This window comes from Drosophila innubila, assembly GCF_004354385.1.
Source record: "Drosophila innubila isolate TH190305 chromosome 3R unlocalized genomic scaffold, UK_Dinn_1.0 2_E_3R, whole genome shotgun sequence".
Classification (NCBI taxonomy): Eukaryota; Metazoa; Arthropoda; class Insecta; order Diptera; family Drosophilidae; genus Drosophila; species Drosophila innubila.
In genome coordinates this window covers 17,282,807-17,310,436 of record NW_022995380.1, presented here as the reverse complement: position 1 = coordinate 17,310,436, position 27,630 = coordinate 17,282,807, and the positions used below count along the sequence as shown (strand labels likewise).

At 38.0% G+C, this 27,630-nt stretch overlaps 5 protein-coding genes across 7 annotated transcripts in view; 3 read left to right on the top strand and 2 right to left on the bottom strand.

The window, feature by feature from the left end:
• The window catches only part of LOC117789801 (kin of IRRE-like protein 3), an 84,872-nt gene extending 64,416 nt beyond the window's left edge, over positions 1-20,456 (top strand). Inside the window, 2 exon segments of the mRNA XM_034628936.1 lie at positions 19,290-19,350; positions 19,402-20,456. Of these exon segments, the coding sequence (XP_034484827.1) occupies positions 19,290-19,350; positions 19,402-20,456 (1,116 nt within the window).
• LOC117789802 lies at positions 1,434-27,404 on the bottom strand. 2 transcript variants are annotated; one of them, XM_034628938.1, is made up of 5 exons: positions 26,283-27,404; positions 26,025-26,223; positions 21,356-21,361; positions 4,090-4,100; positions 1,434-1,445 (listed from the first exon to the last, which is right to left on the bottom strand). In XM_034628938.1, exons 1-2 carry the CDS (start codon positions 27,358-27,360, stop codon positions 26,036-26,038), a joined length of 1,266 nt encoding a protein of 421 aa, XP_034484829.1. In that variant the 5' UTR covers positions 27,361-27,404; the 3' UTR covers positions 1,434-1,445; positions 4,090-4,100; positions 21,356-21,361; positions 26,025-26,035. The 2 variants fall into 2 exon arrangements, with proteins under 2 accessions (XP_034484829.1, XP_034484828.1); XM_034628937.1 differs by lacking the exons at positions 1,434-1,445; positions 4,090-4,100; positions 21,356-21,361 and having other exon boundaries at positions 25,916-26,223.
• LOC117792716 lies at positions 21,184-23,608 on the top strand. Its single transcript, XM_034632950.1, has 3 exons — positions 21,184-21,193; positions 21,467-21,814; positions 23,123-23,608. The coding sequence occupies exons 1-3, from the start codon at positions 21,184-21,186 to the stop codon at positions 23,137-23,139; spliced, it is 375 nt and encodes a 124-aa protein (XP_034488841.1). The 3' UTR covers positions 23,140-23,608.
• Positions 21,921-23,130, top strand: LOC117789804. The gene has a single exon (XM_034628940.1). The coding sequence runs from the start codon at positions 21,937-21,939 to the stop codon at positions 22,972-22,974; it is 1,038 nt and encodes a 345-aa protein (XP_034484831.1). The 5' UTR covers positions 21,921-21,936; the 3' UTR covers positions 22,975-23,130.
• On the bottom strand, positions 23,965-25,603 carry LOC117789803 (zinc finger protein 771). Of its 2 annotated transcripts, XR_004617934.1 has the most exons (3): positions 25,400-25,603; positions 24,133-25,337; positions 23,965-24,064 (listed from the first exon to the last, which is right to left on the bottom strand). XR_004617934.1 is itself a non-coding variant. In XM_034628939.1 (2 exons), exons 1-2 carry the CDS (start codon positions 25,532-25,534, stop codon positions 24,231-24,233), a joined length of 1,242 nt encoding a protein of 413 aa, XP_034484830.1. In that variant the 5' UTR covers positions 25,535-25,603; the 3' UTR covers positions 24,077-24,230. The 2 variants fall into 2 exon arrangements, 1 of the variants encoding a protein (XP_034484830.1); XM_034628939.1 differs by lacking the exon at positions 23,965-24,064 and having other exon boundaries at positions 24,077-25,337.
• Positions 27,405-27,630: the final 226 nt, after the last annotated feature.

Here is a 27,630-nt window from a genome sequence, read left to right as displayed (position 1 = left end):
CAATTGCAGTTGCAACAAATGAGACCTGAGCCAATGCCAGCAACAGCAACAGCAACGGCAGCAGCAGCAATTGCAACTGCAACAACGCCGGCAGCGGCAACAACAACAATGATGATGTCAGCTGGAAATGCAAGCACAAATACGAGTGCCAACAATCGCTATATGCTCGAGAATTTGCGAAAATACTACGCAAATCAGCAACAACATCCGCCCGCGCATTCCGTCAACTCGTCCTCGTTGTCCAACTCGTCATCGTCGAATTCGTCCATGTCGCAGCAGCAGCAGAAGTTGCATTTACCCACCGCATCGCAGACGCAAATCTCTAAACAGCAGCAGCAGCTGCAACATTTGGGGGCACGTCGCAACTCGAGCACCTCGAATGCCTCCTCGACAGCCGACAATTTTGACACTTTCATTGCGCTGCGCAATGCAGCAGCTGCAACAACGCCAACAGCTGAATTTATGGCCAAACGACGCAGTCAGCAACATGCCACATCGACAACTGGTGCCCCGCTAATCTCGGCTCTCAACTATTACGGCAACAGCAACAGCAACAGCAGCAGTTGCAGCAACAGCAACAGCAACAGCAATGCCAACAATATTCTTACCTACAATGGGAAATTATCGACCACCGCAATGTTGTCACAAGTCAATTTGGGGCGAACTGCTGCTACATTGCAACAGCAGCTTGCAACGCCAACTGCAACACCAGCAACAGCAGCAACAGCATCCGCATCTAAATCCGCTTCAGCATCAGCATCCACATCCACATCCGTTGGGGCAGCCTTTGTCAGTGAACACGAATCCTTCATATTAGAATATGAGTGTTAGCGACCGATTAAATTACTATCGATCGCATGGCATTACACCCTTAACCAACCCCTTAAACACTCTTCCCCGCCTCTACTTGCTTCACCAGTCACCTGTAAATTGCGAAACATTTCGCTATCCATTTGTCCCGTCTCCTGCTGTGTGTTTATCCACGCAACGCTTTTGGTTTCGTTTGCCCAAATTACAAATTCGAATTGTTAACGCAGCTGATTGGAACGACTATCGACCACAACCTCCATACACCTTCTAGCTTCTATCAATTGAATCATTCGAATGCAGAAGCTCTGGGAACAAAATGGACGCCATCTATCTAAAGCTGTTTAATCTGCGGTGGACTAAAATTTATATTTTGAATTTATTTGAAAGAAGAATTCTTACGAAAAGAACCTTAATTAAATCAAAGAATCAGATCTTTTGAAATTCAAATTCGTAAAAAAAAAAAAAAGGATAAGATATCGAAGCAATGAAATATAAAACATCTGGGCAATCCCTGTCTAAATTCGAAAGTAAATCGGTTAAATGAACTAACTGGCATCTCACTTCAAATTAATAAATCTACTTAAACCACAGCGAATTTCCGAAGTCCACTTTTGTCCATATTTTAGTAGAAAAAACTGACAAGTTTCTAAAAACGGATTTATCGATAAGGAAATTCCAAATTTGATCGTCGTTTACATTGCAGAAAGCTGTACATAACTGCCTAAATAACAATTTTAGACTGCTTCAAACTGGGGCCCAGTATCAAAAGTCTCTTCAAACAACAAAATCAGAGAAACAAAATTTACAGAGTGTCGACTTGAATACTAAATTAGTCGCAGACTACAAAAAAGTTATCTAAAAACGTATCTTATTCGAGTATAATCTGCTGTAAATGTTAGCTAAATAAGCATATAAGAAATCATGCGTATGTGTATGTATTGTATTTATATCATAATCATCAAATACACTCGTATGTATAATTAGGTATACAACATTATCGTAAACTACTGACAATAAATACAATTCAATTAGCATTGATTGTTATGTTATATTAAATTAGCCAAGTTTATAGCAAATAGACACACAACGATTCAAATTAAATCAAATTTATAATCATAAGAGAAAACACAAGCATATTCCCCATACTTGTCTACTTTAAGGTACTAAAACTACTTATGTGAAATTAAATAATCCTTGCAAATACAAATATCGAATTTTCCAGCTAATCGTTGAAAGAACTCTTAAAATATATATAATATAACTAAGATACGAGTATTGTCTGTTTAGTTAATGTTAATTCTCACACAAAGTTAAAGAAGTAATGCAAAGGCAAAACAATTAAGTTTAATTGAAAATTTACATAACAATAAAGAACAGTATAAAACAAGGAACGAACAATTTGAGCTTCCAGTTGACATAAAGGAAATTAAACTGCGAATTCAAAATTTACAACAAACTGCGGCGAATGCAATGACAAAGCGCATAAAATATGAAAATCTGTAATTAAGCTGAAAGCAAATAATGGAGAAAAAAAAATAAGAGAAGCACTGGCGCCAACAACAATAACAGCAACATATTAAATTTATTTATTAATGCCGCAAATGCGTAAAGGATAATTTGTGGCTGAGCTGAGAGGCGCCATGGCGTATACTTATTGTACGACTTCAATAAACTGTATGTGTTTAATTTTAAGTCCAACTGTAAATACAACTACAACTACAACTACAACTAATTGTAATAAACAAATGAAAATCAACGAGCGACAAGCGACAAACGACAAACGACGAGCAACTGACGACCGACTCATTAATTTCGCATTCATATGCGGCGTATGCGCAATATTTTCAATCATAAACCCAAAAAAGCTTTTGCCGCGCGACTGCATATAAATATTTTTATACTTTCGACTTGCAAACTGTAAAAATGATTGCCTCGTATTTCCTGCCCTACCCCTTTTTTCTGCCCCCGCTCATGCAATTATCTGTGTGTGTGCAATTTATCTCATTTGCGGCTGAGTTATTTCCAACTGCAGCAAATAACACAGCCAACCCCCTCATTGGCCCCGTCGCCATTACGGCAGACCAACAACCGCAGAGACCCCAGTTTGTATTTGTGCGCGAGGTTTTTCTAGCTATACCCTGTACAAATATACAGGGTATACCAAATGTTTCCAATGGAAATGAGAAAAGAAAACATCAGCAGTAGCAGCAGTTACTCTGTGTGTGTGTCTACAGGGCATCCCTTAGTCTGTCATTGACACTTGACTTACATTTTTTCTTCATTTGTTGCACATTGGAAGAGCCGCATGTTGCTGTCATTGTTGGAAAGACCAACACACTTTTCCGCTTAATTTACTGGTTGGCAGCTGCTGCCTTCGTGTGGCAACCAATGTTGTTGCCGGGGCAAAGAAAGATGCCGCTCTACTGACATGGTTGACAACAGTAATTGCTGCATAATGCATATGGGGTAGGAATGCCTATCAACGTTGGGCAACAGCAACAGCAACAGCAACAGCAACTGTAACAGCAACAGCAACTGCAACAACAACAGCAACAATTATAATTCATGGCGCGCTTTATGGCTGACCATCAACTTATCGGCAGTTTGTAGCTGCAACGTTTCAACACGACTCGACACATAAATTCATGAATGTCAAATTAAAAATCCTTTGATGGCGGCGGTCTTGGAGTCAACATTATCAAGTGTACAACAGTCGCTTGTTGCAATCACACTTACATACATACATGCAAACCAATTAATTTTTTATCAGATATAATTATGTGATTTATATAGCTTGAGATTTGAATTTGATTCGTTTTAAGGGAAGGTCAGTAGAGTTTCTGAGTACGACATGACAACGACAACAAACCAAAAGACTTTTCGATTAAAAAGACTCAACATTTATACACACTCACACACACATACACCTACAAACACATCTGCTAATACTGTGCCGAGACTTTACAGATATAAACATATGGTCTATAATATTTCTTATCAACATGAAGGCGATATTCCATATTTTTCCCCCCATTTTCTATGACTAAGCTTATGTTTCGTGTTTACATTTGTTTTAAGTACTCTAATTGCAACATACAACAACTATAACAACAACCATTTATCAGGCAACCAAAAAGCGCAGCCTCAGCTGCACACAATTGACTTAAGTAATCTTATTATACTTAGTATTTTTAATTAGGATATCTTGATGCATTCGTCTCTCTCTCTATTATTTAATGTGCTAATGTTTATTTTAGTTTATGTTAATGTTACTCATACTTCAACTTATACTTATAATTATATTTTTATATTAGTTTCGGGTTTTGTCGAAATTATAGTTGATAACACACTCACACAAAATTACACAATTTTTCAACACCCAAATTAGGGCAAGAAAACCATGTAAAACATCTAAAATCAAAGCAAGTAACCAACCAGTTTATCCACATAGTACAGAAATATCCGAAACCATATAAATAACTACTATACATCGTATATCGTATTCTAATATCGTATGTATGTGCTCCATGGCATTTTGTGCATTTCTTTTTAAATCGTTTCGTTTCTGTTCCTGTTTGTTTGTTCTCCTTTTTAATGTTCAGTTTGAATTAGACCCATTTTTTTCAATAACACTCATTCATTATGTGTCTAATAAGCAAGCAAAAACAAAAAAAATCACGGCAATTCAACAGAGTCTTTACCCTTTGACCCCGTCAAATCCCATTCCTATCAAATTCCATTTCTAAAATATTTTTGCCTGCTATGCACGCGATTTTGGCGCGTGTCGCGCGCGTTTTTAACAGCGTTTATTACACTATCATTTTCGTGCAACATGCATCTTGCAACATGCAACATGTTTGTCGATTGTTTAAATAATAACCATTCAAGCTTTATATTACTATTTTTTCTTTTACTTCCGAGCTCTCATCCTAGCGACGACTGAAGCAAAAAAACATATGTACTATATAACAAAAAATAAATAAAAAACAACATGACATGCAAAATGTAACTTTAAATGTAACTATAAGCATAAAAACATTTTTTTCTCCATCTTCTTCTTCTGCATAAATATTTGCCACATTTATTTAAAGTTTTCCCTAAAGAAAAGTGTTGTTGCTGCCACAAATGTTGTGAGTCCGAATTTGTTGCATTTTGTTTATGTTTATGAACCCACACACAAGCATAGACACAGTGCCCACTTAAAATTCTGTATGTGCCACCCAAGGATTTCACCCTTCAGTTTTTATTATTGCCCCCAAGTATTATATACAACATCCTGTGAGGGGCAACAACATCGTGTGTTGCCTTCGCCTGTTTTTACAACTTGTTTACACACTGTTTAAATATTTATATTTGTTGATTTCGAATTTTTTTATTTTTGTTGTTGTTGTTTTCCCTTTGCTCATGCAGCATGCCATGTCTGTGTGTGTGTGTGTGCGTGTGTGATTTCATTATTTTAATATATGTTGTTTTTTTTTGTGATTGTAATTTGTCTGTTTGGGCAAGCGCATCGGATTTTGTGCATTCAATTAACCCCAGCAATGAATTGTTATTAATCCTTGAAGGATAACAGCATAACTTACAATTTGTTTTCGTCCGTTTTGTTGTTGTTTGTTTTTGTTTAAAAACCAAAAAGTCTCATAAATAAATGCCACGTCAGGCCACTCAGACACGCGCCACAAACTTTATCAGTGCATAAATCAAGTTCTTGCCACGCCTTGCCCTGCCCCGCCTTGTCTTGCCTCGCCTTGCCTCGCATGGACACGCCTTGCCGCAAGTCAAATGGCAAGTCTCTTTTTCACTTCTTGGCCAATTTGTTAAACGCAGAAATCAACAAAAGCATTTTATTGCATCATTACACAATTTGCTGCAAACAATGCCAAGTTGCATGGCGGCCTCCACTTACAGCATGCCACTTGCCACATTCCGTTTGGAAATTTATGCCCAACTTTCGGCACTTGGCAGCTCGTTTCGAGAATGCTAGAAAAATGCAGCGGCTGTTGCCGCATACATAATTCCCTCTCAGTGTGGAGGCGCCACGAAAAGATGCAACTGTGAGTGCAGTGTTAAGTGAATTTTGTTGCATTTTGTTGTTCTGTTTGCTAATCGCATAATCCAATTAATTGAACGAGTTTAAAAGTTGTGGCAACTCAACTTAAACTTAATGCTGGTCGGTGTTGCATGTTGTATGTTGCAGCAATAACTCGACAGCTTCAACAGCAGTCATAGCAGCAGTTGGCAGGTATTTCATGCATATTATGGCCACCACATATGCGCACTTAATACACACACACACACGCAGCATGCCCACAACTCACACAACAACTTGGCACACTCACACACACACACACTGCCACACACACGCATTAGTAAACTGTTAAGCGCACTTCTACTCCTCCTATTAAAAACTTTAAATGGTTCTCAAGTTCAGAAACTTGCGAGTTTTATCCAAATTTGCTTCGAAATTTGACACATTTCATTTAACGATTAATTGCCTTATGCAACGTATTTAAAAGTCTTATTTCATGCACTGTCAACTCAGCTACAGTGCATTTATTATAATTCTTAATTATAACCTATTAAAATCGAGCTCTGACATTGCATTAACATACAAAAGTATAATGTGAAACCCCAACACAATTCCAACCCGCAGCTTCAACCAGAAATGAGAAGTGCAAACAAATCAAACGCAGTGCAAACAATAAAAAACAGCAACAACAATGAACAATAACAAACAACAACAAAAACATATATACATTTGTATATGTAGTACATATAGTATGAAGTGCAATTATTATAATTTCATTTTTGTGTCGACCATAAAAATTGGTTTCCTTTTCGCAGCAGCACAAAAAATTTAATTTAAAGTGATGAATATTTTTATTTAACTGCAAGAATTCAAAAGCTATTAATAATTTATATTTTTAATGAATACACTAGTTAATCAAAAAAGACAAAATATCATAATATCACGCAGTACATTTAAACGAATTTCGATTTAAATGATTTTGATTAAAATGGAAGTAAACTTTTAATTATTTTTAAAAATTTGCAGAGATTGTTTTCTATTTTAATTTTTGAACAGTTAGACAACAATCAACAAATTTAATATCAATCAAAATTTAGCAAAGAATTTAAGTAAAATTAAATAAACAACTAGGTACCTTTTCTTTTGTTAACTAGCGCTATTTGTAAATAATAATAGCAATGAATTGAGAGTTTTCATCATTATAAGTTTACTTTCAACAATTTGTCTTTAATTTTTGCCACTTTTCACAACGTAAACAACCGCAAGACTGTGTGCATTAAATTATATTAAACTTGCAATGATATTGTATGAAACGCAACCAAATCTCCTTCAAATTCGCATAAATTCTAAAATTCTGTTTCGGTTTAATAACTTGTACACTTTGTTCATTATGTGTCGCTCTGCTTGGTTATTTCTATTTGATTTACATGTGTTAATTTTAAGTAATAGAAGATGCCAACCTTATAAGCATACTTTTATATTTAATCGATGTTTTAATTTAATAATTAAACCTACATTTAACCTTTTAGTTTAAAGTAAAGATATATGAGACAGCGTGTTTGCAGACCCCAATTAAAATTGAAATTACGAAGCCCGGCGGGCTATCTGGCTCGAAATATGATAATGATATATAACAATGATGATGATGATGATGATGATGATGGTGGTGATGATGATATTGCTGACATTTTGAATCTCAAGTAAAATGCAATGTAAATGTGTGCACTTTGTATTTAATTTATATTTTTAAATGTATGAAATAAAATTATTAATATGGCTTTATTTATTTGTAACAGAAACGCCTGAAGCAACTCAATTTAATTTTAAATAAAATATATTAATTTTTATACCTTTTTATTTATTTTCGTTATGGAATTGCGGATAACTGAAACCGACCAAAAATAACATATAAAATAAATCTAGAAAGAGCACAAAATATGTATACCAACTTTAACAACGAGTCATAGTCACTTTAGCAGTATTTCCATTCTGTTACTCATGTTCATGATAAAGCTAAGATCGAATTTAAATAGTCTTCACTTGTTAATCATCATTAACATGAGAATGTGATTTCGATGACGCTTACTATGAACTTGAGAACTTTTTAGAAACCAAAAATTAAGCTGAAATAGAAAACCAGAAAAATCAATGCTTTTATAGTAGATTCAGCTGTGCATCAAGTTATTTTCACAAAAGATCCTCAGTGCATCCCAAAACCTAGCATATTTATTAACTTAGTTAGTTGAAATGTATAACAATTTATATTTTATGTTGTGAATCTTTCACAAAATGTGTATGGTTACCAAGCAGTTCAACAAAAAAACGAGAGAAAAAACTATGAAAACAAATAAATAAATTACACAAATATTTATATGATAATTATTGATAATGCAGAAAAACTAATTTATAATTTAAAAAAAAAAAAAAGATGCGAAGCAGATGAGAAAACACTGAGTAAACGATTGAAAATAAAAACAAATTTATAACAAATAATAAAACGAAAAAATCAGAAGATAAAAAATATATGAAACATGTGTGCGTGTGTATTTTAATAATTTTCATTTGAGTTTCCATTATTATTGCATTGCGCGTTATTATTATTAATAATTATCGATTTTATTCGTTGTATACGCATTCACATTCGTATTCGCATTCGTATGCCACCTTTGCCGATGTGTGTGCCTTGTGCAAATGTTTGGATAATTTTCTCTTTGTATGGATGAAACAATACAAATACTTTTTTCAGTTCTGATTTATTCATGGCCCGAGCGCTGCCCCATTTGTTATGAATTTTTAAAGCTCTGTGCGCGCTCCCACTGTTACTTGATTCTTTAATATTATGTTTTTACTTTTTCTTTATGAAATTAATACAATGGCGAGTTTCTTAAAATACCCTGTACATCTGCCCCCCAACATTACAACAACGTAATGAGCTGTAGAATTCCGAAATCAGAGATTGTTGACAAATTGACACTCAAACTTACACACACACAAACACTCAATCACACTCACACCTTGGCAAAGGCTTTATTTAACTGGAAATTATAATTATCTCTGTATAATTTCTGCAATTTCGGCACCCCGCGGAAATACTAATTGAAAGCCCTCAGCTTTAAGTTTATAAATAGTGCAGGACTTATTCTCATCGAATGAGAGATGAGAATTACTTAACATATCCTTTAAAGTTTCATTTGTTTATAGTGAGCTATAGATTTTATTTTAAATACCATTTTTTTTTGTTTTAAGTTTTGCTTTATGTGGACTTGGTGAGCGCCCCCATGTAATTCCTCTCTTGTCACTCTCTCTCTCTCTCTCTCTCTCTCTAAATATCTCTCTATATATACGCATATATGTAAATTGTTTAATTGATATGGATTGATTAATTGACCTTAACTAACTAACTACATATATATATACACAAACATATGAATTATATATACATATATCTAAATAATAATGAATATAATTATATTTATGTAAATGATTATTTTTCTTACTTTTGATGAACTTTGATGATGTAACAATAAGCGAATGAACTGAATTGATTGAATTTTTACTTTGATATGTACATTGAATTGACATTTATACCTAACTACATATATATATACCAACCTATATATATATATAAATATAACAAACATATCTATATATATATATGTCAAAGATGCGTAAGGAACGCCGGAATTTACTGTAAATTCCTTTGTTCCTGCATTCGTTCCCTCGTTCCTTCGTTCGTTCGTTCGTTCTGCTGATGATCGTGATTTGCGCATAAAGTTTAATATTACGAAATGAAAAACACAGAAAAAAAAAATGAACAATTAATAAGCATAACTACATAATAATTGTACTTGTACGAAGCTAATTTCAAGCTAACCTGATTATGATAATGATTTGTTTTTGTGGTGCAACCCGGAGTATGTACAATATATATATAATTACTATACGAACGTTTTATTGGATTTTATTTACTTTGATCGAAATACATATAAATTATTTTAATACTTATATACTTGTACTTGTATACCATATACGTATTTGCCTCTTAACCTATACGAAATCAATATACCTACATATATTTACGACTTAGTCATCTAGTGTACGCATCATCCAATGCATATTGTAATTTTTAACTGAATGTTCTGTGATAACCAGCGAACGCGCAAAATGAGATCCCACATGAAAGTAAACTCTTTAATACTTATATACACTAACACACACAAACACCCACCTAAACACACATACACTTATAAACACTCCGGCCCCAAAAGTAGGCAATAAAACACAGATATACAACCACAAATCACACACACTCCAATATTTACTTAGCGCGCACTACATAAAGTATCAACAGTATTATTAGCTTAACACACAAACACACACACACACAGACTTACACTAATTAGCACGTTTTTGGCTTTTCTTTAGTCACGATCATTCATCATACATATTTCAATTGCACCACATGGCGTATGCTTAATGCCGATCTGCTCTGGCTTATGGCTGATAGCCTGGCATACAGCTGCCGTCGCCAAACTCATTATAAATTAATTAAGCCAGCAGTTAATGATTTCACATGCCATTTATGTTTTGTTAATGAATTAATATGCTCCACAGAGATTTGCAACAAAAACATTACGTCACACAGACATTTTCACACTACCTACAACAGCTAGAACAATAGCACCATGCCGCCCCCCGTTGCACCAACCCGTCGCACACTATTTTTTTTAATTGCATCGTAGCCTTTCAGACTTTATAACTACCCGTGAAACTTAACACCCTTAGCGTTTCCAATGTGCACCCCAAAGTAATTTGCATATACCAAAGTTTGTTTTTCATTTTGGTTTCCCATTTTTTTACTATTTTGATTTTGTACATGTGAAACTAGCGAGAGCACAGTTTAAGCACTTTTTAAATATAATTTAAGTTTTAAAATAGCAATAAAAAGAAGAAATAGCCAGAACAACTAGTAGCAATTTAATTCAGAAATTTCACCTGCGGCACAAAATAAAAGTTAATATTTTGTTTCATTCGCTCATTTTGTGTTTTTTTGTTTTCAACATTACAAAAAAAAAAATTAAGTTAATTCGACTTTAGTTTTAAGTGCACTAATTAAGAGTTTCAACTTAGTTTAATTATAATTTTCACAATGCCAACAAAAATTGCACTTGCCTCTCTTTCCAGTGCTCCAACTGCACGCTGAGTCGCTGCCCCTTGGTCCCCTGCCCCATGCATCATCCCTAACAAATTTCTTTATGCACCAAATATGCTTGAAGCACTCACAATTTTATTACTTCTGCACCAATCTGATATAATTGTTTGAACTTGACTTGGGGGAATATCTATCTAATTATCTGAACATGAATGTATTTGTCGCATCTTTCGCTCGTCTAAAGCATGACAGTGTTCTGTGTGAGATATAACTGAAGCTGAAGATTTTGAAAAACTTTTATAAATAACGAATATGAATGCAACAGTATGAAAATATAAATAGTCATAGGATGAGTCCAATACAATTATTAAATTAAATCCACTTGAAATTCAATCAAACTTGATAACAAGCATCGAAATGTAAATTAAATTAAACAAAGTAAGTATGTCCCATAATAAATTATAATTGCTCCTACCCAACGTTTAATTGACTAAGGTTGAAACTTTATGTGTATTGATGGATTGGATTTAGCTTGTTCATATATCAAATATATTATAAATCCTAAAAAGTCTTTCGATGAGAATTTTCATATGCAGTCTCAAATAAATTCTCATGTCATTACTTGCTTATTGCGCCCATTCATGTGGGACGCCTTTCAGCGCCATTTGAATGCCTCATTGCACACACACACATACACACAAAAAGATATTCATATGCAAGCACATAAAATATAATGGCTTGGCATTAATTTTATTATATCTTTTGCGGGGTCCTTTCTTACATCATTTGCTTGGCCTCTGGGCAGGAAATGCAAAATTGTTCAACGTTAATAAATTTTATTATTGTTACTCCTGTGTGTGTCCTTTGTTCTTGTATATGCCATGCTCTCTTTCATTCTCTCTCTTTCACTCGCTCAGTCTCATTCTCTGTCTATTCTGTATGTATGATTCTTGGATGCGGCATCTTGGTTGCAATGCAGCTGCATATACAATATTTTATTGTATTTCGTTTTAAGTTCAACGCACCATAAATTTCCGAAAGGATTTATGTTTTCCAGAGTTCTCTTCTCCCTTCCTCCCTTTAGTCGTGTGTCGCATCATTCGGCAATGCAATAATTTATTATATTCGCATTTCCGCATTGAGTTCATTGAGTTGGCGACACGACTTGCAACGGTTTTCCGGCTTTCCACGGTTTGTCTTTAATGATTTTTGGATTTTTCTTTTATTTTTTAGCCATTTATTTCGAAGTCGTTTGGCTATTTAAACTGAATTAGGGCGTACAGAAAATGAACTTGCGGCTGTAAAAAAAAGCTAGCAGCTTGAAGGGCGTTGCAACTTCAGCAGATAAATTCATGCAGCTGCCGCTTGTGGCAGATCGTCGTTAGTCGCATGCTAAACTTATGATAGCTCGCAAAATGAAGAAACAATAAGCGCATAAATTACAAACAAAATTGCATAGCAATGGCCATAAGCGAGAACTAAACGCAAAAACCAGAAACTCGAAAACAAACAACTCACCACAGAAGCAAAGAAAGAACTAAACAAGCAAACAACAACGACAATAATAAGAACAACAGCCAAAAATCTCAGCTGACACTAAAGTGTCGTCGGAGACAATGAAAAACGCATGCGACAAACAATGGCGCATCAAATTACAACAAACAACAAGTTGAAATAGAAGCAGCAGCGAAGGCAGAAGCAAAAGCAGAGAGCAAAGCAAAGACAGCAGCAAAAAGGATACTCCCACTATCCAAGCTAAGTCCTCGCCACACAACGCAAGCAGCAACTTCACATTGTTGTGGCTTTTGTTTCAAAGTGCCAAGGCGTATACGCAATTTGTGTGTACACACAGATAACGCACATGTGTAGCTGTGTTTGTGTGTTTGTGTGACTGCCTATTGTAATTTGGCGCTATTATTAAAAATCCTTTATGCTGCCAGCGACAGCGACAGCAGCAGAAGCAACAGCAGCAACAGCAGCAACCGCAGCTCAGCTTTCAGCAAACGCATTTTGTGTGCTCTAATTGCACCATTAAAAGATGACAAACGAAATCCGTACCTCCGCCCCTACCCATTCCCGTACCCATAGTAGTACTAGTCAGAGCCGTATTCCTTCCCCAGACGCTCGCAGCCAAGACAAAAACAAAAGCGCTGAGAGTAAGGCATTTAATATGGTTTTTATGCGTTATCATTTTTTTTTTTGCTATTTTTTCATTCTTCAACTTTTAATACCCTGTAGTGTTTTTAAGGGCATGTAATGCTAGGCAGCAGTCTCTCGATCTCTGCTTCTATAACCCCTTTTTCTCTTTCCATTTAATGAATACGTACTAGAAATGCTTTCACCCTTTTATCTTCCTTTGATATATAAAATTTTCTGTCGATTTAATGTTATTTCCTTTATCAAGCAACACATGAATTTCAACTTAATCTCTATATTCCAGCCATTTTATAGGAGTTATTCGAGAAACTAATTCTCATAGTATGTCTATAACAACTTTGAAGCTCTTTATAGGGTATCTGTCTGTTTAGCATTTGTGCGTACTCTTACTGCTTAATTTTCAGTTCTTTTCAGATTTTTCCTCTGCTTCTTTTTCGTGCACGGATGTCATAAATGGCATGCTTCATAAGAAGGGGCTTAAGTATGTGCCCTGCTGCTAGTGTAAGTGTGCACTTGTCTGTGTGAAAGTGGTAGTGTGTGTGTGTGTGTGTGTATGGTATGTGCACGCCAAAGTTTTCGACAAAAGGGGGACCATAAATGTAATTTATTTTCGTATATTTGTGCAGCGAGTATCACCATCTGCAGGTGTTTTTTATTTTATAATCTACGGAGCACAACACAAATTTGCATTTTATTGCTGAAACGTTGAAACCAGAAGTAAAAACTGCATAAAGAAAAAAAAACTACAACTAGTACTTAATTAAATAACTTGTAGTGATTAGCCAATTTAAATGAGGAAGAACACTCGAACAAATTGATCAGAAACTGAGCTAAGATATCTTAAATTGGGTTTATAAATTTACATTTATTATATATTAGTTTAAATTATTTTGTTAAATGTTAGAAATTAGTCGACAACATTTTATGAACTGAGATTTATTGGTGTAATCTATTACAAAAATACCTTTCTATACTTTTTTGTACATTTCATTCGTTTTCGCCTCAATAGATTTCCACTGACTTTAAAAATATAAATTAGCAAAAATATTTTCATCGTGGAAGGTCAACAAAATAAAAAATGTAAATGTGAAAAAATTTAGAAACTATAAATTTTTTATTGTCTGACTTGAAAAATTAAATAAGAAAGCATATTTATTAGTTCCATTGTTGTTTTTGAAATAAGAGTCAAGTTAATATTTATATATGTAACTCCTTGGCTTCGAGCTTAGTAGTCGACTATGAGTAAATGAGAATTTAAACTGACAATAAAAAATAATATTTATAAATTTAAAACTGAGGGAATAAAATTGTTGCAAGTTATTATAATTTGTTAAATACTTGACAGTTTCTAGGAATAAACTTAAATTTATAATTTTATAGCATCTGTTTTATATTTTAAAAATTAATAATTTTAGTATTTATTCCTTTTCAAGTAATAGCAAATTAGTAAGATATTTCTGTGTAGAAAAAGTAGTTTGATTATGCAGTTAGATGGTTGAATTGGAGGGTCGATTTAGGAACTTTGCGAGCTTCATCAGGGTTCTACTTATCTGGTTCAAACCAGTTAATTGGCCTTAAAATTTTCCGTTTTGGCATTTTAGCCTTATTGAAAAATTTAACTTGTAATAAAATTTAATGAGTTTGCGCTTTTTAATAAAAATGCTCCCAACTAATGCCCCACAATTTAAGCGTAAATTTGTGTTCATAATCACAATTCGCGTACCTTTTTTTGAACTGTGTGCGTGGTAATGACTATACAGAATTCGGGCGCGCAGGAGTGTTGTTCCTCTGTCCCGCCTGCCCCTTCGCACTTATCCATTGACTGTGCGTGCAATAAAACGTAACGAGGCTGTTAGCATTAAGGCAAACGCTTCGCGGCAACACCGACGGTGTCGACGGTCAAGAAGTCAGCGAAGGTTGAAACAAAAACCGGGCGACTCATTGCCGTTAAGTTGGCGTTAATATTTAAATTTATATTGCGGCCTGTGGCCGGGCGGACGCCCGTTTGTGTTGCCCATCCCATTTGGCCGTCTCCCCCCTGTTTGGCCATCAATTCTGCGTTTAATGCCTGCACAAATATTTGCGCAATCAGCAAACAAAACAAGCACCGCAGCCTGTCGTCTGTTTGAGTAAAGCAATTGACCGTTCGCTGTGGACACGGCTATTTACGTGCTGAAAGCGGCCACAACGACAACGACAGCGACAACAACAACAGCAACGAAAAACAACAGTACCGCAAACTCTACTTGTGCTTTCGCTTCCGCATCCGCTTGTCCTTGAACTGGTCCCGTATTGACCGCATTATTTAAGCCACATGTAAAAACTTATACAGGTGTGCACACTGCCACCCCTTCTGACCTTTACCCCCTCCTTTCGGCATCGTCCTGTCGAGCGGCAAATACATGTTGTCAGTTCTGTGTGGCAAATGGGGCCAACACATTTGGCTTACAGCGCGTGCCGTAAATAACCTTGTTAATCATTTAATTTAAGCACGAGCATATGATATTGCCCCTATCCCTACCCCAATTTACCTTTGTTCCCCTTTAAATACATCGCTCACGTCGCCTGCAGACCAACAAAAAAAAAAAAGGCTTTCGACATTCGCGTTTGGTTTTGGCTTTTGTAATTTATTACGATTTGCTTGCTTTTGAATGGTACGGGCGAAAAACACGACTGATACACTTTAATTGCGTGTGCGCAAAAAGATAGCTGCGGGCAAACGTGGCGTATGAGCAATAAAAAGTATGCAATGGGGCTACGAAAAAAAGTGTTGCATACTTCTGTGCGCTGCAAGTAAATATTACTCCCAAACTGTTTTGCACAAATAACAACAATTTACATTTTATTTACAACTAACTGAAGTACGTGCCGCTTTCCTTTCATTCCTTTACCATTTCCCCCCCTCTCTCTCTCTTTCTCCATTAAGCCCTCGAGTGCAGAAGTCGCACACACAAAAATGTGAAAGAATAAACATTCTTGCAGTGGCATCTGTAAAAGTTTTCGGTAAACGCATTTCAAACACTCGCTGAGATAGTTATTACAATTGTACACAAAAAGCGGGGCAGGGAAAATGAGAAAACTCACTGCATTTTCTTCAAATGAAATGCAAAATGCGGCACCCTTTGGCTGGCATGAAGGGGCTTCTGTAGTTCGGTATACTATTTACAAAGCAGTTTCCTTTTTGCACTCTTTTTGTGGCACATTCGAGTTGACGGCCATTTTTAAAGTGCAGTTAGCTCTGATCAGCGTTTTAAGGGGTAGGTGCTGAGGGGGCGTGGCACACGGAAGTCGACCAGAGCACTGCGGAAGCACTGTCAGGACATAGACGAGGCAGACGACGACGACTGCTGAGCCAAACATCCGCTGGACAATTGATGAAAGCATTGTTGTTGCATGACTCTCCCCGTTTGCCATCTCTCTCTCTCTTGCCTGATACTCTGACTGCTTAGCTACTGAAGAGGCAAGTTTTTCGCAAGTAGTGCAACAACCATTTGCCATGTGGCAAACTTTGTGCAGCTGCTGACAAGCGACAGAAGGGATATATATATATATATATATAGATATATCTTATACTTATTTTTATTTTACTATTGCTGCTGTTGGTGTTGGTGTTGGTGTTCTTGTAGTAAAAGGTCCTGCGCATCGTCGCCTGATGTTTTTGCTTTGCTTTCGTTACGTTTCGTTTCGTCTCGTTTCGGGCCAACAGCAAAGTGCACAGCTCCAAAGTTTTGTTTACAAAGTTTTCAAATTTTTGTGGCACTGAGTTGAACTTCCGTAATGCTGTGCTGCTTGCCGCTTGCCCCATGCTGCCCTGCCACGTTAAGCGACAGTCACTTCCGGCTGCTGATGATGTTGCCCCGCCCTTCACTATCCCCACTATCCATTGATAATCTAATGTTCCACCTACGAACTTCCCTTCTCTCTCTTTCTCTCTCTCACTCTCTGTCGTACACATTGTCGCTGGCATTGTTTGGCTATTTGCCGCAATGGACTTGCAACAGTAACAGCAATCCATCATTAGCAGTTAAGCATAAATGCAATGCACCGCAGTTATGTGGCAAGTCTATTAAATTTCCATCAATGTGCGCATGTTAGTAAATGATGCAGAAAATGTAGCAAGCACTTTGCGGCGCCTTAAGCTGCAAGCTGTATGGGGCAAGAGGGGCAGACACGGGTTGCACTTACTTACGCGCACTTGAGTGTAGTATATACATGAAGAAGACGGCACATCCTGCGGCTCCTTCAGCTTGTCATTGCGTGTAAAATTATGTCAACGCTTGTCAACTTTTATGGGCCGCCCGAGAAGTTGCACCAAGTGCCACATGTAGTGCCTTTGAGTGTGCATTGAGTGAATGAATGAAAGTTTCATTTGCCACCCCATACAAATGTGTCTGTGTGTGTGTGTGTGTGTGCGTGTGTGTGCATTTGTACATTTGTTATTGACTATGCAGAAAGTGGCATGTGGCAGTTGCAGACACAAAGACAAAGTGCCTGCCGCAAAGGCCGTGCAAAAACTTTTTAAATTTAAATGTGAAATTTACCGACTAAAAGTCCTTCTTACGCACACACACGCACCCTTTTAAAAGCACCCAGTAACTCTATATATTTAAGAACTTTAATGTGACAAGTTTCAAAAAGCAGCCCCTTGTCACGCCCACTCATTTTGCAGCGCATTAGCGTGCCACATCTCGCTTTCTTATTAAAACTTATGCTCACTTTTTCCAAATTGTCCCGGCTAATTAGCTTTCTTGGTAGAGCGGCAGTTCGTTTTCTTTTTTCATGCTAACACCCTGTAAAGAGTACCCCTTGAAGGGTTTACTGGCTGCTCAAAGCGTGTTACATTCATGTAACACATGTAGTTACAAAATCCCCTTCTGTCTATCCATCTATTTCACTTTAATGTTCCCATTGAACTCAGCGACTGTTTGCCTGATTCATCCGAAATTTGGGATGCTATAATTATTCTCAATTGAAGTATAGTTAAATTTTAAATTACTCTACTCGCTCTCCGCAAAATGCAACAATTCTCTCTACAAACACGATTTTTCAACTAAAGATTTGATTTTATGCTGCACGTCTTCTTTGCATGTCAATTTTGTATATGATCGGACTAAGTGTGTGATTGTGCGTGTGCATGTGCAACTGTTTACAGGGTATAAGCCCATCGAGCAGCATCTGCAACAATCAAACTTGTTTTCATTTTGAGCGTTGCTTCATTTGCAACGCGCTGACTGCAGCTTGCTGGCAACTCGGCTTCGTTGCCGAATTAAATAAGTTTTACACACCACTTGATGCTGCCACGTCTGCCACAGCAGCAGCAGCAACATCAGTGACAGTGGCATGGCAGTGACTGTGGCAGCCGCATCGATGCATGAAATTTCGCTTGGCCTCGCTTGGAATTTATCTCATCTGGATAATGTCTATGGGACTTTAGATTACTTTTTGTGGTCCACAAATCACTTGTATATATTGTACTACATACTTATGTATGTGTATGTGTTTGTGTATGTGTTTGTGTATGTGTAACTGTGCTTTATCTGTATGTAATAATTTAAGTAGACACAAGCAATTAACAAAATTACTTTGCTTTATTTTTATAAATATTTCTTACACTTATTTCAATTATTTTTAAACTTATTGCGAGCACTTGTAACTGACTAAGCAATTAATTAATCAATTAGTTAGAAATTATATATCAATTAATCCAATAACACGCCCCCAAAAACATGTCACGACTCGCGCCTCCCGTTAAACAACTGACGCACCACTTCCAAAGCAGAAGACACACCAATACACCAATACACTGACACACTCATACACTAACACACATACATGATACAAATAAGCAATCAATATTTATATATATCATACACGACTTATATGATAAGTGTCTACTCTTTTCCTTTTTTCGTCTCTTTTTACGCTCTGAAATTTCATTTTCCGATAACAACAACAACAACAACAATATCCACAAAACCAACAACAACTACAATTGCGCCAAACAACTAACAAAACACACGCACACACGCCCAACACCAATTGCCCAATGTATAAATCACCAACAACAACACCAACTACCAACAACCAACAACAACCAACCACCTACACCACCAACAACACCAACCACCAAACCACAATCAGAGCGTGCCAGTGCTGCGCACATTTGGCGGTCATCATATCGCGTAGCGGGAGCTTAATGTGGGCAACACCACAACAGCAACACCAACACCAACACCATCAGCAACAGCAACAGCAGCAACAACATGCTCATCATCGGCAACCACCATAACAACACCAACAGGCACACCACCATTGCCACCGCTGCCCAACACGTTCATTGCGATCAAAACGAAAAACGACAACGGCATCAATCACAGCAGCAACAATCTAACGTTGCACAGTGGCAGCAATAGTTTCAAATCGAACGGCAGCAACAACAACTCAAACCGAAGGTCGCCCAATGCACAACAGCAGCAGCAACAACAACCACCGCCATTGCCAATGAAAAATGGTGCCAAACAGCAACAACATAACGCCGACTCGCATTATCAACATCTGAGCTACAATATGACACATTTGCAACACTTTAACTCGCTCGATCATCAGCAGCAACCACATCAATTCCATGCTGTACGCAGCAACAATACGCTCGATCGCAAGCAACTAAAGCAACAGCAGCAGCAACAACAGCAACAAACTGATGTTGGCGGCGAATACTGCACTCAAATCAATCCGCATTATTTGCAGACCTTTGACAGTCTCGATCCCAATCATTATAGCGTGGCAAATCTGCATTCGCATCCACGTTCTCATCGCAGCCAGTCAAAATCGCAGATTTATAGCTACGGCAGCAGCGGCACCGCCAGCGATACGTCACAACAGCAACAGCAACAGCAGCAGCAGCATCCACACTATCACAGCAGCAGCAACATAGCACACATTGAGCACCACTATCAACAGCAACCAGAACACAACAGCCACCCACACCCACACCCAAACCAGCAGCAGCAACAGCAACAATCACAATTGACACACCAGCAACATCACAGTTTGAAACACACAAAACACAGCAAGAGTCACAAGAGCAAGCACAGCTCTAAGAATAGCAAGTCACAGGATGACTTCAAAGTCATGCATAAGCAGCAGCAGCAGCAGCAGCAAAAGTGCAGCAACAGCAGCAACAACAAGCAACCACAGCAGCAGCACTTGAAACGCAACGGCAATAACGAGTTGCCGCCACAGCAACCGCAACAACAGCACTATTCAAGCTCCAGTGATAGTTTACCATTTGATAATAACTATTATTAAAGCACACACACAAACACAACCAGAAACACACGCACACCCACACTTATACACTTATTGTTGCCTCTGCTTGTTTCCCAGCAACAGTCGCACACCTACAACTTCAGCCATATGTCAATGCACCTTAAAACACACCCACACCCACATACACACAATCACAAGTTTAGATTTGATTTTCATTTGAATGGATGCATTGTCCAACACTGCGTATACGCAATAGGCCAACCATATAGAAAACATAGCATACTTTTGTGCGCCAAACCAAATGTGTTATGTGGAAACAAAAACAAACTAAAGATGAACATACACACACACACAAACACATCAGACACACACACACCGATGCTCTGCTGTCGACAGCTGTTTGTGTTGTTGTTTTATTCAAATAATTCACAAATAAAAAAATATTACATAATATTACATTAAATAATATGAAAAAAAAAAAGGATTTAGCTTACCAAAAATTAGGAATTTAAATAGTATAAAATAATTTAGCAGATAGTTGAATTCGAAATTTGCAGAGCTTGCAAATGAGATTAAATAATTATTATATATAATCATAAACACGTATTATACAACATTAAATCAGCTATTTAACTATACCAAAAATAAGTGACAAGAAAAAAAGAAAGAGAAAGAAAAAGAAAAGGTTAATCAATTAATTGTTCAATGTGGTCATGTGTATATAGAAATGATAAGCTTATATAAATAGTTATTATATATTTAAGATATGTCTAGCTGTAAGTATCGATCCCTGATCCCTGACCTCAGCCCCAAATTCCTCAGCTCACCAAACAGTCGTTCTATATATTTTTGAAAAGACCCTTGGCTAATCTGATTTTATTTATTTATTTCATTAACGATTTGCTTGAAATATCTGCCAACAACTCGTACACAACAACCAACTACAACAACATCAACATCAACAACAACAACAACAAAAACAACAACATCCCTGTCCACACACGCACACACAAACAAATATACATACATAAATAAACAGTCGTCAACAGTTGCCAGCGCCAGCGGTCATGATGAGCTCGGCAATCTGTTGTGGCAACAGGAAGCCACCGAATTCATTGAGCAATTTCCGTGTGGTGGCATACAAAAGAGCCACCGTTGCCCCGTTCCGCCCATACGCCGATGCCACGCCCATACACGCGGCGTTGTTGGCCTTGGTGGTGGCGGTGGCGGTGGAGAGTTGCTGTCGACACAGCAGCGACATCAGCGAGATATGTTCAGCGGTGATCTGGGAATACCGGAGATTAACACACACGTGGGTAGTGTTGTGCACACCTTTGAAACGTTGGCGCTGCAGCGACGCCTCGCCGAGGCCGAGCAGGAGCGAGACCGTGAGCAGAGTAAGTATGAGCTGCGCACGAGTAACAACAGCAACAACAGCAACAACAACACGGGCAACAGCCAAAGCAAATACAGCCAAGTGAAGCGCAAGTCACAGGAATTGCGACAACGTGTGCAACACATGCAACGTCAGAAGCAGAAGCTGCAGGCACACACACAGGCACAGATACAGACACAGGCACAGGCACAGATACAGGCACTGGCAAAGGCAAAGGCAAACCCACACCACTGCATACTAACCACACACCCCACACCCGGCAAGCTAACAAACAGTTGCAGCACTCAGAGCCTGGCCAACCAATTGGCCAACTTGCCAGCTGGGTCATCATGCCAAACTGCGGCACATTCCACCGAACAGCTGCAGCCGCTCTATGGCGGCATTGCATCCGAGGACTATCGCAAGAATCTCTTTGGCTCACTTGTCTCCCAGCGGCGACTACAGCCGCAGGCCAGCGAGGAGGAGATGCAGGATGAGGCGTACATTGTGAATGCCGCCTTTGATGAGATATTTGCACGATACGATGACGACGGCGACGAACAGGAGGAGGAGCTGGAGTTGGACACAAGTCGCACCTACACCAATACCATTACAAATACCGATGACCTGTTTGACGATGAGCACATGCTGGTTAGTCTCAGCGAGCTAGATGACGACGTCTTTGCCAGTCGAGCTCAAACGGCATCCACGACGCCAACCACAGCCACCGCTGGACGGACGCCTAAGCACAGTCATCCATTGCAGAAGTATCCAGCGCCAGCGCCACCGCTTCAACAACGCTCCAGTACGCTAAGCAATCTCTTCGAGCGCCTCAAGAGCAACGCCAAGCGAACGCACTCGGAGCAGCAGCTGCAACCGATGGCGGCTCCAATGCAGTTGCATAAATGTGCGGCAGAACCGCAGTTGAATGAGGACTTCAATCGTGGCTCGACACTCAGTCAATCGTTTGTGCGGCAGCTGAAGCGTGTGTCGCATAAACAGAAGCGTGCACCACCAGCACCACCACCCAAGCCGCGATCCAATGTGGCACATGTAACACCGCTGCGCAATGCTCTAATCTTTCCAAAACGCTCGAGATCATCAAATGAGCTGCTGCTCGACGATCTCAATGTGCAGGCCCGTAAGTATTTTCGTCGATCCGAGCATAGCGCAGCGGTGTAATCAGGATTGTAGATATATGCGTACGAGCACACGTTTCTCACCTTTTTTTGCTCACCCCCTGCTCACCAACACTTACCATTTTGTGACATTGACCCAAAGACTTTCGACTGGTAATAAGTAACTCTTTCATTGCTTCAATTCTTGGCAGAGGCGACGCTTTTGTAATCCAATTGCCCCCCGATTTTACCCGATAACGACCCCGATAACGAAATCTAACCAGAAACTGATGAGGATTTAGCGTTGTTTGACCCGCCGCCCGCCATAAAGGATTAAAGCACTTTCTCTAAACGGAATAACCAAAATTAACGAGTATTTGCGCCATAATTGGATTCAAATTTGCCAGCACTTATAAAAATCAATTAATAAAGAAAATGATTGGAATAATCTTAAGACATTTTCTGAATTCATATTTCGATGCAATTTCGCGAAAATCTCTAAAGTATGCTATTGGTAATAATTGAAAAAACTGTAAGATTTCAATGATGCCTAAACTAAAATTTAACAAAATTGTTTATAGCAACTTTTTGGGAGAAGACAAAAAATATAAATACGAATTCAGAAATTTCTTAAGTAAATGTTTTGCCCAATTTTCAAAGATAATATATCAAATAATATTTAAACTCTCAGTTACATATACATACATATAAATATAATACGAGTATATATAACATTATATAATATACAAAATGCATGCAAATGAAATTCAAAAAAAAAAAATTAACTTACATTTAAATTAATGTACAAAATCGAAAAATGTCGAAAAATAAAATTACGACCTAATTAAAAAAAAAACCTGCATATGTATGTTTTTGTTCCAAAAAAAAAGTTATATAAAAAATATATATATGTATATGTTCGCATTATATTAATATAAATAAATAATTAACAAGCATTTATGTAATTACGATAATCTGTTGTAACTTATAGGCTAATGAAAAACAAAGAACATAACTAATCCTTTATGTGCATGCAATAAAAACGAGAAAAATATGTATTTTGTACTGTCTTTTTATTGAGCATCATAACAAATCAAATCGATTTGAATGCACGGATTGCGTCGAATGATCCGATTGACATTAATAGCGGCCAACTAGTTGCAGAAAATAATAAATATATAATTATTCAGTAGTCAACGGTAGGTAAAGAGAAAGATCTTACACATTCGAACAATCACAGGACTCTATCAATCCTTGTGTGATGACGCCACATGGTATGACCTCGGCTTGAATGCAATATAGCCATGTTTTATCTAATAACTACGAAACTTCCTCGTCTGCTCGTATGATCACCTCGGAATCTGCTGAAAGACAAGGCTTCAGCTGATGCTTTTTAAGCTGCATCATCCTACTAAAGGTTTTCTGGCAAAGACCGCAGCGGTGTCGTCGCTCTCCCGTATGGATGCGCTCATGAGTACGCAGTACCCCCAACTGGGCAAATCTCCGATCGCAGTGGCTACAGGCATATGGACGCTCGTTAGTGTGGGTGCGCATGTGGAGCTCTAGTAGATAGACACGGGAGAAGCTGCGCTGGCAGAGGATGCAGCTGTGCGGGCGATCGGAGGTGTGTAAAGCAATTATGTGACGGCGCAGATTGCTCGACTCAACGAAACCCTTGCCACAGAATTTACATGCGTATTCCATCAACTTGAGATGTCTTTTTTGATGCGCTACAAGTCCACCGTTTGTTTTGAAAGTCTTTGGGCAAGCGTCGCAGGCAAAAGGTCGTTCCCCATTGTGCAGACGTATGTGCATGGCCAGGCTAGCGGCAGATTGCAGAAACTTGCCGCAGTAGACACAACGATGGCGTGCTTGCGGTTCCCGGGCATTCGTCAACGTCACGTCAGATCCGATGCAGCTGTGCCTCTGCAGATTTATGCTCTGTGTAAAGATATGGCCACAATGTTGGCAATCGTAGGTCTCTGCAGTGACGTGGGCCTTGGCAATGTGCCGCTGGAGCGTAGCTGCCTGCTGAAAGACGGCTCCGCAATCATCGCAGCTGTAAATGGCCATTGTATGCATCCCTTCAAGCGATTCACTCTGAATTGGCACCGGCTCTTCATCTGGCACCGGCTCTTCATCTGGCACTTCTGTATTGCATTCTTCGTATAATTCTACATATTCACATGGGTCGTACTCGATAATGTCTCCTGTATTCTCCATGACACTTTCGGATTCATCCAAAACTACCTTATCACCACGCAATTCACTTAACGAGAGCGCAGCATCGTAATTGGAAGGAACCAGATTTCTTTGTCGGAGCTCTTGCTCCGTTGCGGCACATTTAGCGCGAAATTTCGCAGCGATTAGCAGCTCCTTTGTACATTCCTGGCATAAATACTTGGGATATGTATCCGACTTGTCAACCTATTGTACATATTAATATACATATAATGCAATAAGACAATCCAAATATTTTGATAACTCACTTTGATGTCGCCACAGCGTTCAAGCAGCGTGCATAAGTCCGTGTGCTGCTCCTCTACATGCTCATAAACGCCGACCATCAGCTCGTCCTGCTTAAGGCAAACGCGGCAAAGTAAATCAATTATCTCCTGCGCCATAATTGTTAACTAGTTTCAAAACAAACATGCATCGTTTTTGTCAATACGGGAATGTGCTAAGAACAACGCGTTAAGGCTTTTTTAGTTCATAATCGGCAACAGCTGTTTGCTAGTTTGTTATCGATAACAGCGATGTCTGACCTGAAAAATAGCATCAATAATCGCAAGATTCATATATTGGCATATTAGATACAAATTTATTTAAAAATCAAAACTGTTAATCACAATGATGAAAATGTGATTTATAATAAATATCTCTCATTGACTCCGTTGCAATATATTTTGGTATTATCGCCTTTTCAGAAAGCGGTCACCCTTTGATTATTTTCATTAAATTGCCGCGAAAAAAACTGCAAGATAAAATCTTTTAGACCATATTTAAAAATGGAATGCTTAATTATTGCGAATCTTTTATTAACGTATATTGTGAAAAATGTACAATATTCCTGTTGTAATTTAAGTTTAACATATATTTTATACTATATGCGATTAACATTAATATTATTGCAAATCTTCAAAGTACCCCAGATGTAAATACCGCTTCAGGTTGTATCTAACCTCCGAGATGTAATTCTCCTCGTTATACAACGTTGACCTCAAATGCTTATTTTCAATCATTTCAGAGAGCTCATATTTGCCATTCCGAAGTGCAAGCAATAGGGGCATAAATGTTGTAAGCAAAAAGAATTCTGTAAATAACACAAACATTAAATAAGGCATGGAATTAATTAATATTTTCTATGCTTACCCAAATATTTATGCCGGAAAAGCTGTTCTCTAAATTTGACTAATGACGGCATTTCGCCATCATAATTGATTTTCTTCAATGTGTCGGTTAAAGTAGAAAAGTAAAAATAAATAATCTCATCCCTTTGGTTCTGTCGTTGCTCGGAGGACAAGAGATTATAGATCGAATAAATGATATCATTAGGCATGGGTCCCAGATAGCTCATCTGGAAGTCAAGCAGCATACAGTCCTCTAATGCTCCGCTGGTTTTGTTGTGTTTGAACATCATGTTCCTAATGTGAAAGTCCCCATGGCAGAGTACGTAATATGCATCCTCCTGAGGATTCTCCCGATACTCCTTAAAAGTGTTTATGCAGTGCTTCAGATAGTTGGGACGTATTTTTTCAAAGTACGGTTTGTATTCTTTCAGGTCTGGCATGGAGTCCAACAACTTCAGAAAATAATCCATTCCAGTTGAAAACATGGGATCTTTATCGATTCCAGGAAGTTCCATTAAACTGTGCTTGAATTTCTCCATCAGTAAGGGTTGTTCTTTATTCAATTTTAAGCTTACGGCATGCCATTTGGCTAACTTGGTGTAGGCACAGTGAACCTCCTCTATAGTTGGCTTCCCACTACGATTCACAATATAACCCTGAGGCACTAGATCCTCAAATATCATTACCTGACGTGGCTTCATGCTGTAGTAGATGCAGGGCACATACAGTGATGTCTCATCGCCAGTCTGTCGCAATATTTCCTCAAATTTGGGTAGCATTTCTGCGTACATGTTAATCTCAGTCTCGAAAACATGAGATTCTTCCAGCAGTTCTTTCTTATGTCCCTCTTTTTCGGGCATTGTCTTAATGATCAGCGACTTGATGAACTTGCCCTTTTCGCTTTTATACTCTACAGCAGCCCGGAACATAATACTTGCATAGTGATCCCCTTTGCCACTGGCGGGTGAGATCTTTAAGGCGATCACCTCCACACCCTCATCGTTTTCATGACCACGCAAAACATCTCTGAAATATTGAGCATCCATCCAGCTGGGCGCTTCCAACTCATCCAGATTAAAGGATTCACTGTTTGGCGGCATACTTAGTTAAACTTACGCGTTTCAGCTTCAAGAGGCAACTTAAAAGAATAGCTGAAAGAAGTTCTTTTATATATGTTGAATTATCACGGCGTATCTTTATCATCTACCCGAATTATCTTTATTTTACGACGTATCGTACAAATGTCGTTTTCCGCAGCATCATCGCAAACAATTTAGATTGTCATGCTTACAATGTATATCGAAAGATACAGAGTCACTTTAATATTTTAATAGTATAAATATAGATACATGTAATACATAAATAAACTA

What these genes read in the sequence shown, in the direction of transcription:
- LOC117789804 (XM_034628940.1), top strand. Translation starts at nt 21,937, where the DNA reads ATGCAACGTCAGAAGCAGAAGCTGCAGGCACACACACAGGCACAGATA.
- LOC117789802 (XM_034628938.1), bottom strand. Translation starts at nt 27,360, where the DNA reads ATGCCGCCAAACAGTGAATCCTTTAATCTGGATGAGTTGGAAGCGCCC. An exon ending in TTTCCGGCATAAATATTTGG is followed by an intron (nt 26,224 to 26,282) that starts GTAAGCATAGAA and finishes TGTTATTTACAG; the next exon opens with AATTCTTTTTGCTTACAACA.
- LOC117789803 (XM_034628939.1), bottom strand. Translation starts at nt 25,534, where the DNA reads ATGGCGCAGGAGATAATTGATTTACTTTGCCGCGTTTGCCTTAAGCAG. An exon ending in AACGCTGTGGCGACATCAAA is followed by an intron (nt 25,338 to 25,399) that starts GTGAGTTATCAA and finishes TATGTACAATAG; the next exon opens with GTTGACAAGTCGGATACATA.